At 44.6% G+C, this 14,802-nt stretch overlaps 1 protein-coding gene across 4 annotated transcripts in view; it reads left to right on the top strand.

The window, feature by feature from the left end:
- The window catches only part of TMC5 (transmembrane channel like 5), a 41,766-nt gene that overhangs the window by 12,666 nt on the left and 14,298 nt on the right, over positions 1-14,802 (top strand). For 3 of the 4 annotated variants that reach the window (XM_060078523.1, XM_060078521.1, XM_060078524.1), the window contains 7 exons: positions 917-1,004; positions 1,451-1,699; positions 3,882-4,033; positions 6,079-6,223; positions 7,112-7,267; positions 10,010-10,161; positions 14,333-14,411. In XM_060078523.1, the coding sequence (XP_059934506.1) occupies positions 917-1,004; positions 1,451-1,699; positions 3,882-4,033; positions 6,079-6,223; positions 7,112-7,267; positions 10,010-10,161; positions 14,333-14,411 (1,021 nt within the window). The remainder of the gene's footprint in view (positions 1-916; positions 1,005-1,450; positions 1,700-3,881; positions 4,034-6,078; positions 6,224-7,111; positions 7,268-10,009; positions 10,162-14,332; positions 14,412-14,802) is intronic. The other variant, XM_060078522.1, reaches the window with a different exon arrangement.

The raw sequence follows: 14,802 nt of genomic DNA, 5'->3' as shown, positions 1-14,802 counted from the left end.
GCATCTGTGAGCTGAGCCTTGGAAGATGGTGATGTGGTGGTGGACTTTTGAGGTGGACAGAAGAGAGCCAGGAAGGGGCCAGAGCAAAGGAGATGCCATGAGTTCATGGAGAAGTAAAGAGAAAAGTGAGGCTGGATCTTTTTGAAAACACTCTTCCGTTTCAAACTCTGCATGGCCTCCTCTGTCACAGAGTGCGGGCCTTGTATGGCCCGAAAGACTTTACAGCAGGATCTTCAACCTGACATTTGGGTCTGGATCATTCCCTGTTGTGGGAGGCTGTCTTGTTCACTGTAGGGTGTAGAGCAGCATCCCTGGTCTCCACCCACTAGATGTCAGTGCCCTCCCTACCCCCAATGTGACAACCCCAAAAGTCTCCAGACTTACCCAAATGTCCCTTGGGGGCAAAATCTAGGTTGAGAACCACTGACTTATAGGACCTCACCCACCTACCTACGGTATCACTCACACCCTTCACCCTTCCTCCGCTCATTCCATTCCAGCTGTCCTGGATTCCTCGGGGCTTTGCACTGGCTGTTCCCTATATTCAGACACTCCCTTATCCATAGACTAGCGCTTCTTCTCCTTCAAGACTTGGCGCAAACACTTTGCACTATTCAAATTGCACCATGGTCTTCACCCCAGCATTTCCCACCTCCTTACTCTGTTTTTCCTTTTTCTTTCCCATAGTACAACTCACCTTCTATTATCTTATATCATTTACCCACTCTATTTTTAGATTTATTGTTTATTTTCTTTCTCTTCCAACTAGGATGTCTGCTCCATGAGCTGGGGAAATCCGTCTCTACCTCACCACCTGGGACCGTGCCTGGCACATCGCAGGCACTCAGGAAATATTTTGGGGAATGAATGCAGTACAACATTGGTGTCTCTCACTTTTTTCTGCCCTTTCCCACAGGAAAATGGTTGACAAAGAGAAAAGTAAGCAGCCCCGTCGTATCCTGGAGCTCATCGGCTGTGCTCAGTGTCTGAATTCCATTTCATTGGTAAATCGGTCTTTACTGCGGTCAGTAAATGGGCACAGAGTAGGGTGAAACCAGGGAGGTGGGAGAGTAAGGATGAGAAGGGACCCACAGGGAGGAGGAACCAAAGTTCAGGGCTGTTTCCTTGAAAGACGTAGAAACTGGGTCAGTCTAGGTGTGGGGAAAACAGGCAGGCATGGGAAAGCCTAAGAGGTTGCTGAGTTATCTGGGCAACTTAGCCACTGTGAGTGTCACCTTCAATAGCAAACCTGGGAAGGTAATAAATAATAGCACTCACCTTAGGGGGTGGTCCTGCGGATTAAATGAGATAACGTTTGCAAATGCTTTTAGTGTGCCGCCTGGCACATTGTACCGCTCTAGAAACAGTGGCCATTGTTGCTATTATGGAGCCTGCTCAGTAGATATTTGTAGAGGGACGGTCCAGCCGCGCACGTTGTGTCTACCCGCAGGCATACCGGAGATCCAAGAACAGTCTGTCGGAACTGTTCAGTTCCATCAGCCTGTGGCAGAAGACGCTCAAGGTCATCGGAGGCAAGTTTGGCACCAGCGTCCTCTCCTATTTCAACTTTCTGAGGTGGCTTTTGAAATTCAACATTTTCTTGTTCATTGTGACCTTCAGCTTCATCGTAATCCCTCAGTTAACCATGGCCGAGAAGAACCACCTCCAATTCACTGGACTGGAATTTTTAACTGGGGCTGTAAGTGCTCCATCCCCTGCCCGGAGTTCACACCTTGGAGACCCAGGGACAGGTCTGCCCGTCACCCTTCCAGTCCTCTCATTTTGCCTGGGAGTCAACTGATGGGGAAAGAGGTGTTTAAAATGATTTCTCTTTTTCCCCCAAAGTAACATATACACAGCCTAGTAGAATTTCTGTCTCCTGAGGTGAACATGTTAACAGTTTTTGTTGTCCAGAATCCTCTTCTCTGCACACAAATGGACACATTGTGCATGGACATATGCATCTCTTTTTTTTTAACAAAAGATGAATTATTCCTATAGACTGCCTACAACTTGCTTTCTTCCACCTAATATGTGGTGGACATCTCATATTGGTGTTCACAGATCTACCTTTTCTTTCTTTTTTTTCTTTCTACAAAATACAGTCCTCCTTAAAAAAAAATTCCTAGTATAGAAAAGAGCAAACTAAGAGAAAGTCTATTTTACCCTCCTTCTCTTGTCTAACTCTCCAGTTTGGAGTGTACCTCTGTCCACCATTTTTCTTTCTATACAGTCATAGATACATAGATACATAGGTAGATAGATAGTTAAACTTTTTTTTTTAATAAAAGAAGATGAAATACTACAAATCTTGCTTTGCAACTTTTTTTTTTTGCGTTACTATGAATCTTGAGCATGGATATACATCCATATTATTCTTTTTATTAACAGCCACAGTATATCTACCCAGCTGCCTACTGAAGCACATAGTCCCTGCCTTGTGAGTTTACCTTCTAGAAGCGATTTCTGCCACTGAGATTCTGTGGATAGACAAACTACAGCCCAAGAACCAAATCTGTATAGCCTGCAAAATAAGATTGGTTTCCATGTTTTTAAATGGTTGGAAAAAAATGAAAAGAAGGATAACATTTTGTGAAACATAAAATTTATATGAAATTCAAATTTCGGTGTCTTTTCAGTTAAGTTCTTTTGGAACACAGCCACAACCATTTGTTTCCGTGTCTGTGCTGCTTTCCTGCTACAATAGCAGAGGTGAGCAGGTATGGGCTGGCCAAGCCCAAGATATTTACTATCTAGCTCTTTACAGAAAGAGTTTGCCTACTCTTACAGTAGAGCATTCACAATAAGGTCCCTCCATTCGTCTTTCTTTTTTCTTTTTCTGTTAAATTTTTTTTCCCTTGGGATAGACACATTCAAATGGAATTATTGTGTCAATTTATCCTTCACTTTTTTCTCATTATTGTGTATATTTGTATATATGCAACATTTTATTATGAAAAATTTCAAACATACAGGAAAATAAAGAGTAGTAAAATAAACACCCACAGACCCACTACGTAGATTTTAAACTGCTACCATTTTCCCAAATTTGTTTTATCTTATTGTTTTTTGAAGTATTTTACAGTAAATCACAGACATCAGCTGAATTTCTTCAACATGCATCTCTGGACAATAAGGACAATTTCCTGCAGGCATATACATTATCACACGTAGCAATATTAAAAATTAATATCATCTAAAATCCAGACCATATTCAAATTTTCCCAGTTGTCCCCCAAATGTCTTTCATAGCTTTTTGTTCAGGCCAGGATCCAAGCAAAGACCCCACTCTCTTTGCGTTCAGTTGTTTTTCTCTGAAGTCTTTATTAATCTAGAATGATATCATCAGTCCCTTCCTCCTTTTTTCTTGATATGGGCTTATTGCAGAGACCAGGCCAGTTGTCATGCAGATTCCAATGGTCTACCTTCTGCAATTGTCAAATTGTTTCCTCCGGGTCTCTCTAATTTGTTCCTCTAATTTATACAGACTCCTTATTTCCTGTAAATTGAAATTTAGACCTAAAGGCTTGATTTCTTTCATTTTAAACCTGTTTGACCATAATACGTGTTAGAGGACAGAGGCACATAATGGCTGGCTGTCCTGCTTTTAATCATGCTTGGCTTGGTCACTGGGTCTGGGTGGTGATTGCTGGGTCCCTCCATTGTAAAGTTATGTTGGTTTGAGATTCCTTTCCACCTCTGAGAACCTAATAAGACGTCTAGGTTCTCAGTGGCCTTGGGTGCCTCTTTCCTGGCAAACAAAATATCTACACTGACCAGTGCAGGCTTCTTGCATACGGAAGAGGTCAACTGTGCAGACCATAGTCATTCACTGTTTTCTCAAGAGATCCACCTGACCTGTGGTTTATTGTCCCTTTCAGGGTTATTTTAGCGACACAGTGATGTACTACGGCTTTTACACCAGTACTACAATCCGGCATGGGAGTAGTGGGACCTCCTACAACATGCAGTTGGCCTACATCTTCACAGTTGGAGCATGCTTGGTTGTCTGCTTTTTCAGTTTGCTCTTCAGGTATAGAATGTCTGCATTTTCTGATTCTAAGCTCTTTTTAGATTTAGGCAAAATTCAAGATACTCAAAAGTTACTGGAGAGGGCTTCCCTGGTGGCACAGTGGTTGAGAGTTCGCCTGCCGATGCAGGGGACACGGGTTCGTGCCCCAGTCCGGGAAGATCCCACATACACGGAGCGGCTGGCCCGCGTACCGAAAAAAAAAAAAAGTTACCGGAGAAACAGTTTCTCTGCAATTTCAACTTTCTATTGCTGTCTGATCATTCCTTGTCCTAGAACATAAAGTATAAGTTTGGATAGAGGAAGAGAAGTTTTCATGTGCTTTTAAAGAAATTGGTCAGTCTGAAAATAAGGATGCAATGACTCAAGTAGTTTTTGGTTTTTTTTTTTTTTGCGGTACGCGGGCCTCTCACTGCTGTGGCCTCTCCCGTTGTGGAGCACAGGCTGCGGATGCACAGGCTCAGCGGCCATGGCTCACGGGCCCAGCCGCTCACGCGGCATGTGGGATCTTCCCAGACCGGGGCACGAACCCACGCCCCCTGCATCGGCAGGCGGACTCTCAACCACTGCGCTACCAGGGAAGCCCGACTCAAGTAGTTTGACTGACCGTTGTCAATTGACAATTGTCAAAGAGGAGGTACAGATGTTCAATCTGCTAAACCTATTGTTTACTAGGTCTTTGAAACAAAGTACCACAGACTGGGGGGCTTAAACAACAAACATTTTTCTTCTCAAATTCTGGAGGCTAGAAGTCCTAGTTCAAGGTGTCAGCAGGGTTGGTTTCTCCTGGGCCTCTCTCCTTGGCTTGCAGACAGCTGCCTTCTCACTGTGTCCTCATGTGATCTGCCCTTGGTGCATATCTGAGTCCTAATGTGCCCTTCTTATAAGGGCACTAGCCATACTGGATTAGGGCTCACCTAAATGATCTCACTTTAACTTAATTACCTCTGTAAAGACCCTATCTCCAAATGCAGTCAATTTCTCAGGTATTAGGGGTTAGTACGTCAACATATTAATTTTTAGAGGATACAATTCATCCCATAACAACCTCACTGCCAGCACGATAATTCAAAATAAAACAAGATTCTGTTTTTGTCTATCAAACTAGGAAATGTTTCTGTTTCTTAAGCTGTTATTACTCAGTGGTGGCAAATTTTGGAAAGGTAGTGTCCATTTTACTCAGCATTTTTTACATGCCAGGTTTAGTGCTAAGTGCTTCCTGGGCCCGATTTCACTGAATCCTACTGACATCTCCATGATAATAACAGCTGCCTTTATCGTGTGTGTACTGCCCTGAGGGCTACATTGACTCTTGTGGTGGGCTGAATAATGCTCCCCCTTTCAAAGATGTCCGTGTCCTAATCCCCAGAACCTATGAATATGTTACCTTATCTGGCAAAAGGGATTTTGATTGATGAAATTAAGGATCTTAAAATGGGCTAATGTAATCCCAAAGTCCTTGAAAGTGGGAGGCAGGAGGGTTAAAGTCAGAGAGAAAGTGGGATATGCTACTCTTCTGGCTTTGAAGATGAAAGCGCCACAAGCCAGGGAATGTAGGCAGCCTCTAGATGCTGGAAAAAGGCAGAGAAACATATTCTCCCTTAAAGTCTCCAGGAGGAATACAACTCTGCCAATACCTTGATTTTAGACCCGTTTGCTGATTTCTGGCCTCCAGGAAGAATAAATAAGTGCCATTTTTAGCCAGTAAGTTTGGGGCAATTTGTTATAGCAGAAACTAATACAACTCCCATAATAACTCTGTGAGGTGTGAACTATTATTCTCCCCATTATATAGAGGTGGAAGCTGAGGGTCAGAACAGTTAAAATGACAAAATCCCCCAGCTGGCAATCTAGGATTACAAAGTCAGATCCCCAAGCCAGCACTCCTGACTATTCTGTTTGCTGTTGCCCTGTTCCAGAAGAACTTGGGGATAACTCTTCCATGTTGCCTTTCACCATTAATGATGGGACTCTTCTTTGTTATACTCCCTGCACCCCCAATGCCTGTCCTAATAACCTCTGGATATTTTGGTTTCTGCCTTCCCTAGCATGGCCAGGTATTTCCGGAACAACTTCATTAACCCACACATTTACACCAGAGGGATTACTAAACTCATCTTTTGCTGGGATTTCACCGTCACTCATGAAAGCGCCGTAAAGCTGAAACAGAAGAATCTGAGCACTGAGATAAGGGTAAGGCAACCTAGCTTTACACCCCTTCCCAGGGCCAGTCATCTTTCCTCCTTCAGTGTGTCTGTAACTTTTCTTAAAGTACTAATGAATTATTTTTTATTCTCCATGATATTGGCAAAAAAACCCTAAAACTATTTTAAATGCCCAGGGCTGGTGACGGTGTAGGGAAATGGACGTTTTCACACAACGTGGTGGCTTTGTTATTGATATAAGCTTGCCGGAGGGCAGTTTAACAATTTATAACAAAGGCCTAAATGTAAATAGTCTCGACCTCACAGTTCCAGGTTTAAATTTTTATCCAGTGGTTTTCAACTCGGGGTGGTTTTGCCCTGGGGACACATGGCAATGTCTGGAGGCTTTTTTGGTTGTTGCAGCCAGGGAGTGTGTACTCCTGGCACCTCGTGAGTAGAGGCCAGGGATGCTGCTCAACATTCTGCAGTGCACAGGACAGGCTCCCTGTCACAGAATTATCAAACTCTGAATGACAATAGCGCTAAGGTTGACAAACCCCGGTCTATAGAAAAATATATCAAAAAAAAAAGAGCAAGCAGAATTTATAAACGAAGGGACTTTGACAAGAGGGTTCCCTGGTGTAGACACACAGCCTTATTCTTCAAGGAGGTTCTGTGGCCTCAATGTATTTTCCCAAGATCATTGTCCCAATCTCTGTTTCTCTGAGATGGAAAATGTATTTAATGAAGTGATGGGGGTCTTGCCCATTAGAGATTTTCCCACAGGTCTCCTAATCCAAGTTCATTGTGCACTTTCCCCCTCTTTCCTGTGGATCTGGGGTGGGTTTGTGTCACTAGGGGCAGCAAGACCTGGGGGGGAATCTTTGCTGACAGTGGAGGGGGTCTGCGGGTGAACTTGACTTCCTTGTGTTTACAGGAGAACCTGTCAGAAATCCGCCAGGAGAATGTCAAGTTAACACTCAATCAGCAGTTGATTCGCTTCTCTGCCCGCCTGGCAGCCTGGGTTGTCTCTACTGGAGTGGCCATTGCCTGCTGTTTAGCCGTTTATTGCCTGGCTGAGAACAACTTAAAGGTAACCAGAGAGGCAGGAACTCCAGGGTGCAGAGCACAGAGAAGCAGGTGAAGGGACGGGATGCAGGAGGAGGAGGGGAGGGGAGAGCCCACCACTGAAACTAGGGTCGTGGCCAGCAGCATCGCACCAGCGGGAAGTTGGCTAAAAAATGCAGAAATCCTTGGTCCCTCCCTTGACCCACAATCTGCATCATAAGAACATCCCCAGGTGATGTGTGTGCACACCTCAGAGTGGGAAGCTGGGCTAGTGGAGAGATGGGAACTTTGGCTGCAGGCCTGGGATCAGGTTCTGGTTTCCTCCTTTATTATTATATCCCTGATGTCTCTCATAGCCCCTGGCACCGAGTAGACACTCAATAAGTACTGTGAACCGATGGAATCTGGCAAGTGATTTACTCTTTCCAAGCCCCGGATTCCTTACCTGTAAACTGGGAATACCTGCTTTGTAGGTGTGTGTTCAGGACTAGAGAAAAGTTACGTGGAGAGTCTACTTAGTGCCTGGTACTGTGGGTGACTGAAGGAATGTTAGCTTTTTCTTTCTTTCTTTTTTTTTTTTTTTGCGGTACGTGGGCCTCTCACTGTTGTGGCCTCTCCCGTTGCGGAGCACAGGCTCCGGATGCGCAGGCTCAGCGGCCATGGCTCACGGGCCCAGCCTCTCTGCGGCATGTGGGATCTTCCCGGACCGGGGCACGAACCTGTGTCCCCTGCATCGGCAGGTGGACTCTCAACCACTGCGCCACCAGGGAAGCCCCCCCCCCCTTTTTTTTTAATGATATGAACTCTGAGACTAATTAGTTGGGTAGACAAAGTACTGTTTTTCTGTAGATTTCAGTCTTCTGGAAAATGGGGCTAATTTTACCCCATTTTGCCAACCCCTAGAATTGTGGTGCGGGTTGGTCTGATTGTGTCACTTTCTTTAATGGCTTCCCATTACTCTAAATATAAAATCTATCCTCCATGGCATGTTGATAGATCTTTTGTGATGTGACCCCTGCCCACATCTCTAGCCTCAACACCCCACAGCCACCCATATCTCCACCAGCAACACTAAATGGTGTGTCCATAGTTCCCTGAACACACCATGCTTTTCCTCATCTCTGGAAGGGAAACATTCATCCTGCACTGCCCTCCCCGACTTCCCTTCATCTGGCAAACTCCTCCTTTTCTTCTTCTAGACCTCAGCGTGAGTGACACTTCCTCCAGGAAGTCTTTTCTCAGCATCACCACCCTTACTAGATTGAGTTAGGTGTGCCTGACTCTGCAGTCTTTCCCTGTGCACTGGTCACATGCAGCATTGAAAATGCTTGTTTATGCATCTGTCTCTTCAAAAGAATAGCCAGGCACCTGGCCCAATACCTGGTACATAGTAGGTGCTCAACCCAATTGATGAAAAACCGAAGGAGCCAGCAAGAAAATGGGTGTGAGATTATATAGACCTAAGGCTTTGTCTTTAACCGTATTAAGGATTGCCCTGAAAGAGACAAAATGGAATCACAGTCCTCTGGGGTCTGGCACTGCCTACTTAGGGTGGAAGCTGTGACAGGGCAGTTGTAGGTATAAAGGAGACTTCTGAGTTTCTCCGTGACCTGGAAGGTTTTCTTCACACTCACCTGAAGTGAAGGAGGGCATCTAAGGAGGAGAGGAGGTGGAAGTGGAATCATTCCCATTGTTTGAACATCTGCCTGTGCCAGGCAGGATCAACCCTCTGCACAACTCCAGGGGTCGCATTCACTGGCAGCTACAGTTTCTCGTGAATGGTGCCCCAAGCTGTGTCGTTTAGCAGCCCTGCAGCTAGACATTCCCTTATTTGGTCTCACTTAATTCTTACAATGTCTCTGTGGGTTATGTGATAATCTCCCTATCATGCAGACTGGGACAGAGGCTCAGAGAAGCTATGCATCTGGTTTGGAACCTTGCAGCTTATAAGCATGGGGAGAGGGGCAGCATCTGACCCTCGGTTACTCTGGCTCCAAAGATACTGCCAGAAGTACATGTGGTGCTTTCAAAACCATCCAGAGGTAGATAGAGGCAGGGTCAGGCCCGGGGGCGGGGAATGGGAAATTGTCAGACATCAGATAAATCCACTGGAATCCCTTACCCCAAGGGCGTCTGGCAGAGGGGCAGCCCAGGCTTCCCTCCAGCCAAACACCTGAAGGCAGGGGCACCCCTCTGACCCTCATACAAAAGTGCAGCATGTGCAAGCAGAGGCTCCCCTTGCCCCTAATTCAGCACCTGAGGACAGGCGAAGCCTGGTGAAATGAACAAGGGCATGCAGGAGAGGAGGGAGAAATTCCCTTGTGTGGTAGCTTCAGTGACTCAAGCGTTTGCTCCAAAGGCCAGGAGCACATTCTCATTCTTCCAAACCTCTTGGTAAGGAAAGTAAAGTCACAGAGTGGCTGTTGGAGCTCAGGTCCCTGAGTCTGATAGACCAGGGTTCGAATCTGCCACTTCCTAGCTGGGTGACCCTGGGCAAGTATCTTCACCTCTCTGAGCCTCAGGTTGTCCATCAGTTAAGCCTATTAACACCCACCTGCTGGGCTGTAGCGGGAATTAAAGCGTCATGTGGGTAATTCTCGGCCCAGGGTAAGTGCTGGATAAATGGTACTGTAATAGCTAACCTCAGAGGATCTACTTCTGCGGTTTTCCCATCGTGACGGTGGGGGCTGGGGGGGTCTTCTGAGTCAGGCAGAGAGGGGTCCAGTGTACAGTCGGCATCTTGATTCTCTCCCTCCATCCCCTGTAGTTCCTGGCGACCCACAGGAACCCCGGGGCGGTACTCTTACTGCCTTTCGGTGTGTCCTGCATCAACCTGGTCGTGCCTCGTTTCTACTCCATGTTCAGGCTGGTGGAGCGCTATGAGATGCCAAGGCATGAAGTCTACGTCCTCCTGCTCCGGTAAGTGTGGCTATCACTCCCCACACCAGCTTCCATTTTTATGGAGGGAAATGGATGGAAGCTAGAAAGGGTTACACTCAAGTATCAAAGTTCTGTTTTCCAGAAAGAATTTCAAGAGCAAAGTGTGTTTTTATGATGTGGGTTAATAGCCATGAAGTCCAAAGAGCCCTGAGGAAATACAGGTATTGAGTACATCTGCCTTTTGCTCAGAGTAATGGCTTATCTTTCCCAATTGCTCCCAGCCTGAGGATTAACATAGTTCTCAGTTATGAGATGTACGGATGGGCAGGTTGTGCACTGCACAAATGTTCTTGGCTAAGGTGTTCAGTGGGGACTGATATCATTCAGTGTTCCCATGAGTCAAACTGTGAGGCCGAGTACCCACTGAATCATGCGGGAGGAACAGGTGCATTTTTGTAGTTCAGCCACCCAAATGGAAGTGGAGGGGTTGCTTTTTGGCAATTCATTGTCTGGGAAGGGGTGCCGTTTTGTGATTCCCACAAAGGCACTGTATGTGCTAGAGGTGACCCCACAGTTTTGATAAACAGGGTATAAAACTACCCAAATTGTGTCCTTATTGCTTCTTCCTGGCTAGTGCCCTGACCAGTTCCTGGTTACGGTGGTGTTTATAATGATAAGGCTGTACGTGCAGATTGACTTTCTTTACTGATCAATTCCAGAGCCATTACCTTACCATGGCCTCTGAGATCTGGCTCCTGGCCAGCCCTCCAACTTCATTTTCTACCTCCCCCCCTCCTTCCTCAGTGCCCCCAGCCTTACCCACCTTCTGATTGTTCACAAACATGCCAAACTGCATACCCACCTCAGGACCTTTGCACTGGCCATTCCTTGCTCCTGGAATAGCATATCTATGCTTATGTCTATGTTTATAGTTTCTTCATACAGATCTTAAACATTTCTGTTACCCTTAAATTTGTAACAAGCATATTTTAACACACGCGTACGCATATATGTTTTAGATCAGCAGTTAGCAAACTACGGCCTGCAGGCCCAGCCTGCCTCCCATTTTCATAAATAAAGTCTTATTGGAATGCAACCATGTCCACTGGTGACATATTATCTATGGCTGCTTTCCTGCTACAACTGCAGAGTTGGGATACAGACTGTAGGGCCTGCAAGGCCAAAAATATTTGCTGTCTGGCCTTTCACAGAAAAAGTGGGCTGACTTCTCAGATTAATGTTTAGAGTTAATCTATATATGTATTATTCTCCTGAAGAAAAAAATCTGAGAAAGCCTTCACTTCTACACACCCTACACGTCTGGGTGCCTCCTTTCAATGGTTAGAAACAATTGGGATTTTGTGCGTGTGGTTAAAGAAACCATTTTAACCATTTTAAATGTACAATTCAGGGTCATAAAGCAAGTTTTTTGGACATACACATTAAGTTTGACTGGCTTCTTTGCTCACCAGTGTTTGTTAAATGTATCCTACTTACAACTTCCTCATTTTATAACAGACGATAAGACATCATTTTAGAGTAGATACCAGGATGGTCAGCCTTCTAAGTACTTCCACGTTCCCACATGTCTTTTATTTTGCCTTTCTACTTGAATGTGGGTTTGAGTGGGCCAAAGACTCTGTACTCTAACTACCTCTTCTGAGGTCTGCAGGTGTTGCTTTGAGGTTTTCTGACATCTAGCATGGTCAAATAATCACCCAGCTGCCCTTTCCAGACACTTCGTATCTGCTGTCTCTAAGCTCTGGGCATCCTCAGAACTACCACAAGCTCTGAGGAAGTCCTCTGTCAAATTTGTTTTAAACTGGGGCTTTCTCCAACCCCTTTTCATATTTTAATCTTTCTTTAATCTTTTCATATTTTTATTTCTGCTTTCTATTTTTCATAAATTCCTCTGTATTTCTGGTCTGTCCTTGGTGACTTGTTTTCCTCTGCTTTATGGGTCTTTTAGCTTTTAACTTTTCTATCATTTCAATGGAATTTGGATAGAGAGGTGTTAGGCATGTATGCTCAGTGTGTCATTTTGATCTAATCCCTTTATCTAATTTGCATTTTTCTGATCCCAACGGAGATTCATTCTCTTTTAATATATATTAGCCCTATGTATTGCTTCATAAAGTATTTAAAATCTTCTCTACACGCAGAGAAAATGAGAAAGCTCAGAAATAGACAATCATTCTGACCTATGATAAGCTTTTCTTGGCTTAGAAGAGTGTGTTCTAGTTTAACCTGGAGTTATACTGCAGTAAATGTATATAAAGTTCTGACACCAATTCTGATGTGTGGGGTTTTCCCACATCACTAAGCCATTCTCCACTATCGGTTGGTGTCCTATAATTTAATTCAACTCTGACACTATCTACCTGGAGATAGCGTCAGATCCCACAAGGTAAGGGCTCAGTCCCACAAGACTGCCCCCACCCCTACTTCAGATGCCAGTCGCAAATCCATGTTGTCACCCGGGCTTCTGACCGACTAGCTAGAGATCGGAGGTTCCAACGAACTCCTCAGGTTTGATTAGTTTGCTAGAGCGGCCCACATAATTCAGAGAAACACTTTACTTACTAGATTACTGCTTTATTATAAAAAGATATAACTCAGGGACAGCCAGGTAGAAGAGATATGTAGGGCAAGGTTTGGGGAAGGGGTGTAGAGATTCCTTGCCCTCTCAGAGATTTCCACTCTCTCCAAATATTGTCCTGTCACCAATCCGGAAGCTCTCTGAACCCCCTCCTTTTGGGTTTTTATGGAGGCTTCATTACATAGATATGATTGATTAAATAATTGGCCACTGGTGGTTGAACTCAATCTCCAGCCCCTCTCCCCTCCCTGGAGTCTGAGATAGGCAAGCTGAGTTCAGACCTTCTAATCACAGGATTGGTTGTCATGGCAACCAGCCCCTAACCTTAATAGACCTCGGGGCTTCCCAACAGTCACTTCATTAATATAACAAAAGGCACCTTGATAGCTCCCCTCATTTAGAAAATTCCAACGGCTTTAGGAGCTCAGTGCCAGAAAAGGGAAAGAAGACCAAACACATATTTCTTATTATAAATCACAGTATCACTGTATACTAAGGTGTTAATCCAGTAGCTATTGAGGGTCTACTATAGGCTAAGCACTGGGTAAGAGGTTTGGGATCTGGAGTTGAAAAGACAGATCCTGTCCCCTTCTTCACAATGTTGTCTAGCGCAATGGTTCTCAACTTTTAGCATGCACCAGAATTACCTGGAGGGATTGCTGGGCCCCAACCCCAGAGTTTCTGATTCAGCAGATCCGGGTTGGGGCCAGAAAGTGTGCCTTTCTAACAAGTTTACAGATGCTACTCCTGGTCTGGGGACCACACTTTGAGAATCACTGGTCTAGTGGTGCATGATTCTTGGCACACCAATGCTGAAGACTTCTTAAAACCAGAAGGTATTGATTTAGGCAAAGTGACTGGGTTTAAGACCTCAGGCTGTTAAAGCAGATGGTCCTCGGTTTGAACCTTTGCCATGCCCCTAAACAAATAGTGTGATCTCATACAAGCTATTTCATCTCTCTGCATTTCAGTTTCCTCATCGGTAAGATAGGCATAAAATACTATCTACCTGATGATAGAGTTGTAAAGATTAAGAGGGATGATTTGATAAAGTGCTTAGCATGTTTACTGTCCATGGTAGCACCTGACGCATAGTATGTATATGTACTACTATTACAGTGAGAAATGAAATCAGGTAGTTTGGAGATACCTAAAAGAAGGTGTATCAGTCAGAATAAATGAGGTTAAACTGTGGTAACAAACATCCCCCACCTCGAACTCTCAGTGGTCTAGAATACAAATGTTTATTTCTTGTCCATGCTACATGCCCATTGTGGATTGGCAAGGGATTTCTGCTCATGTTAGTCACTCAGGGATCCAGGCTGAGATTGCAGCAACCATCTCAAATACTTCTGATTGTCATTCCAGAGGGAAGACAGTGAGTCTTGAAGAGTCTCACTGGCATTTAAATGCTCTAGTCTAGAAGTGACACAAAATGACATACATCATTTCTGCTCACAACTCATTTGCCAGATCTAGCCATATAGCCCCACTCAACCACAGGGGGGCAGGAATTTCCATCCTACCATATGCCCCAAAGGAAATATTGGCAAACAGCACTAATGACTGCTGTGGAGGGTAATGGTAGTTGTTTTCGCTTCTGTTTTTTAGAAACATCCTTCTGAAATTATCAATCATTGGAATTCTTTGTTACTATTGGCTCAACATTGTGGCCCTGGCTGGTGAAGAGGTGAGATTTCCATGCTGTTTTGCCTTAAGCTTGCCTTTGACTGCCAGGGAGGAAGTGAGTTTCTCAAGAGCTTCTGCTTATGATATTAGAGCAGATATCATGTTATTTTTCCATCCATCTGTCCATCTACTTATCCATCTATTCATCTAATCATCCATCAATTCTTCCATCCATCCTTGGGCTGTACACCTGAAACTTTCCTCATTAAGCCAAATCTAAAAGCTCCCAGTCCATCAGCTCATAGCACTGACTTCCTACAGAGGTAACTAACCACCAGTTTCATAAGCTGATTAACTCAACCTTCCCGTTTGTGCTAGTCTGCTAAACCTCTAGGCCACTTTCTTAATCAAGAAGATATTAATTGATTTTTCATAAGGTTAATAAGCAAAAG

The sequence above is a fragment of the Mesoplodon densirostris genome, chromosome 16, assembly GCF_025265405.1.
Source record: "Mesoplodon densirostris isolate mMesDen1 chromosome 16, mMesDen1 primary haplotype, whole genome shotgun sequence".
Classification (NCBI taxonomy): domain Eukaryota; kingdom Metazoa; phylum Chordata; class Mammalia; order Artiodactyla; family Ziphiidae; genus Mesoplodon; species Mesoplodon densirostris.
This window is presented reverse-complemented; position numbering and strand designations above follow the sequence as displayed.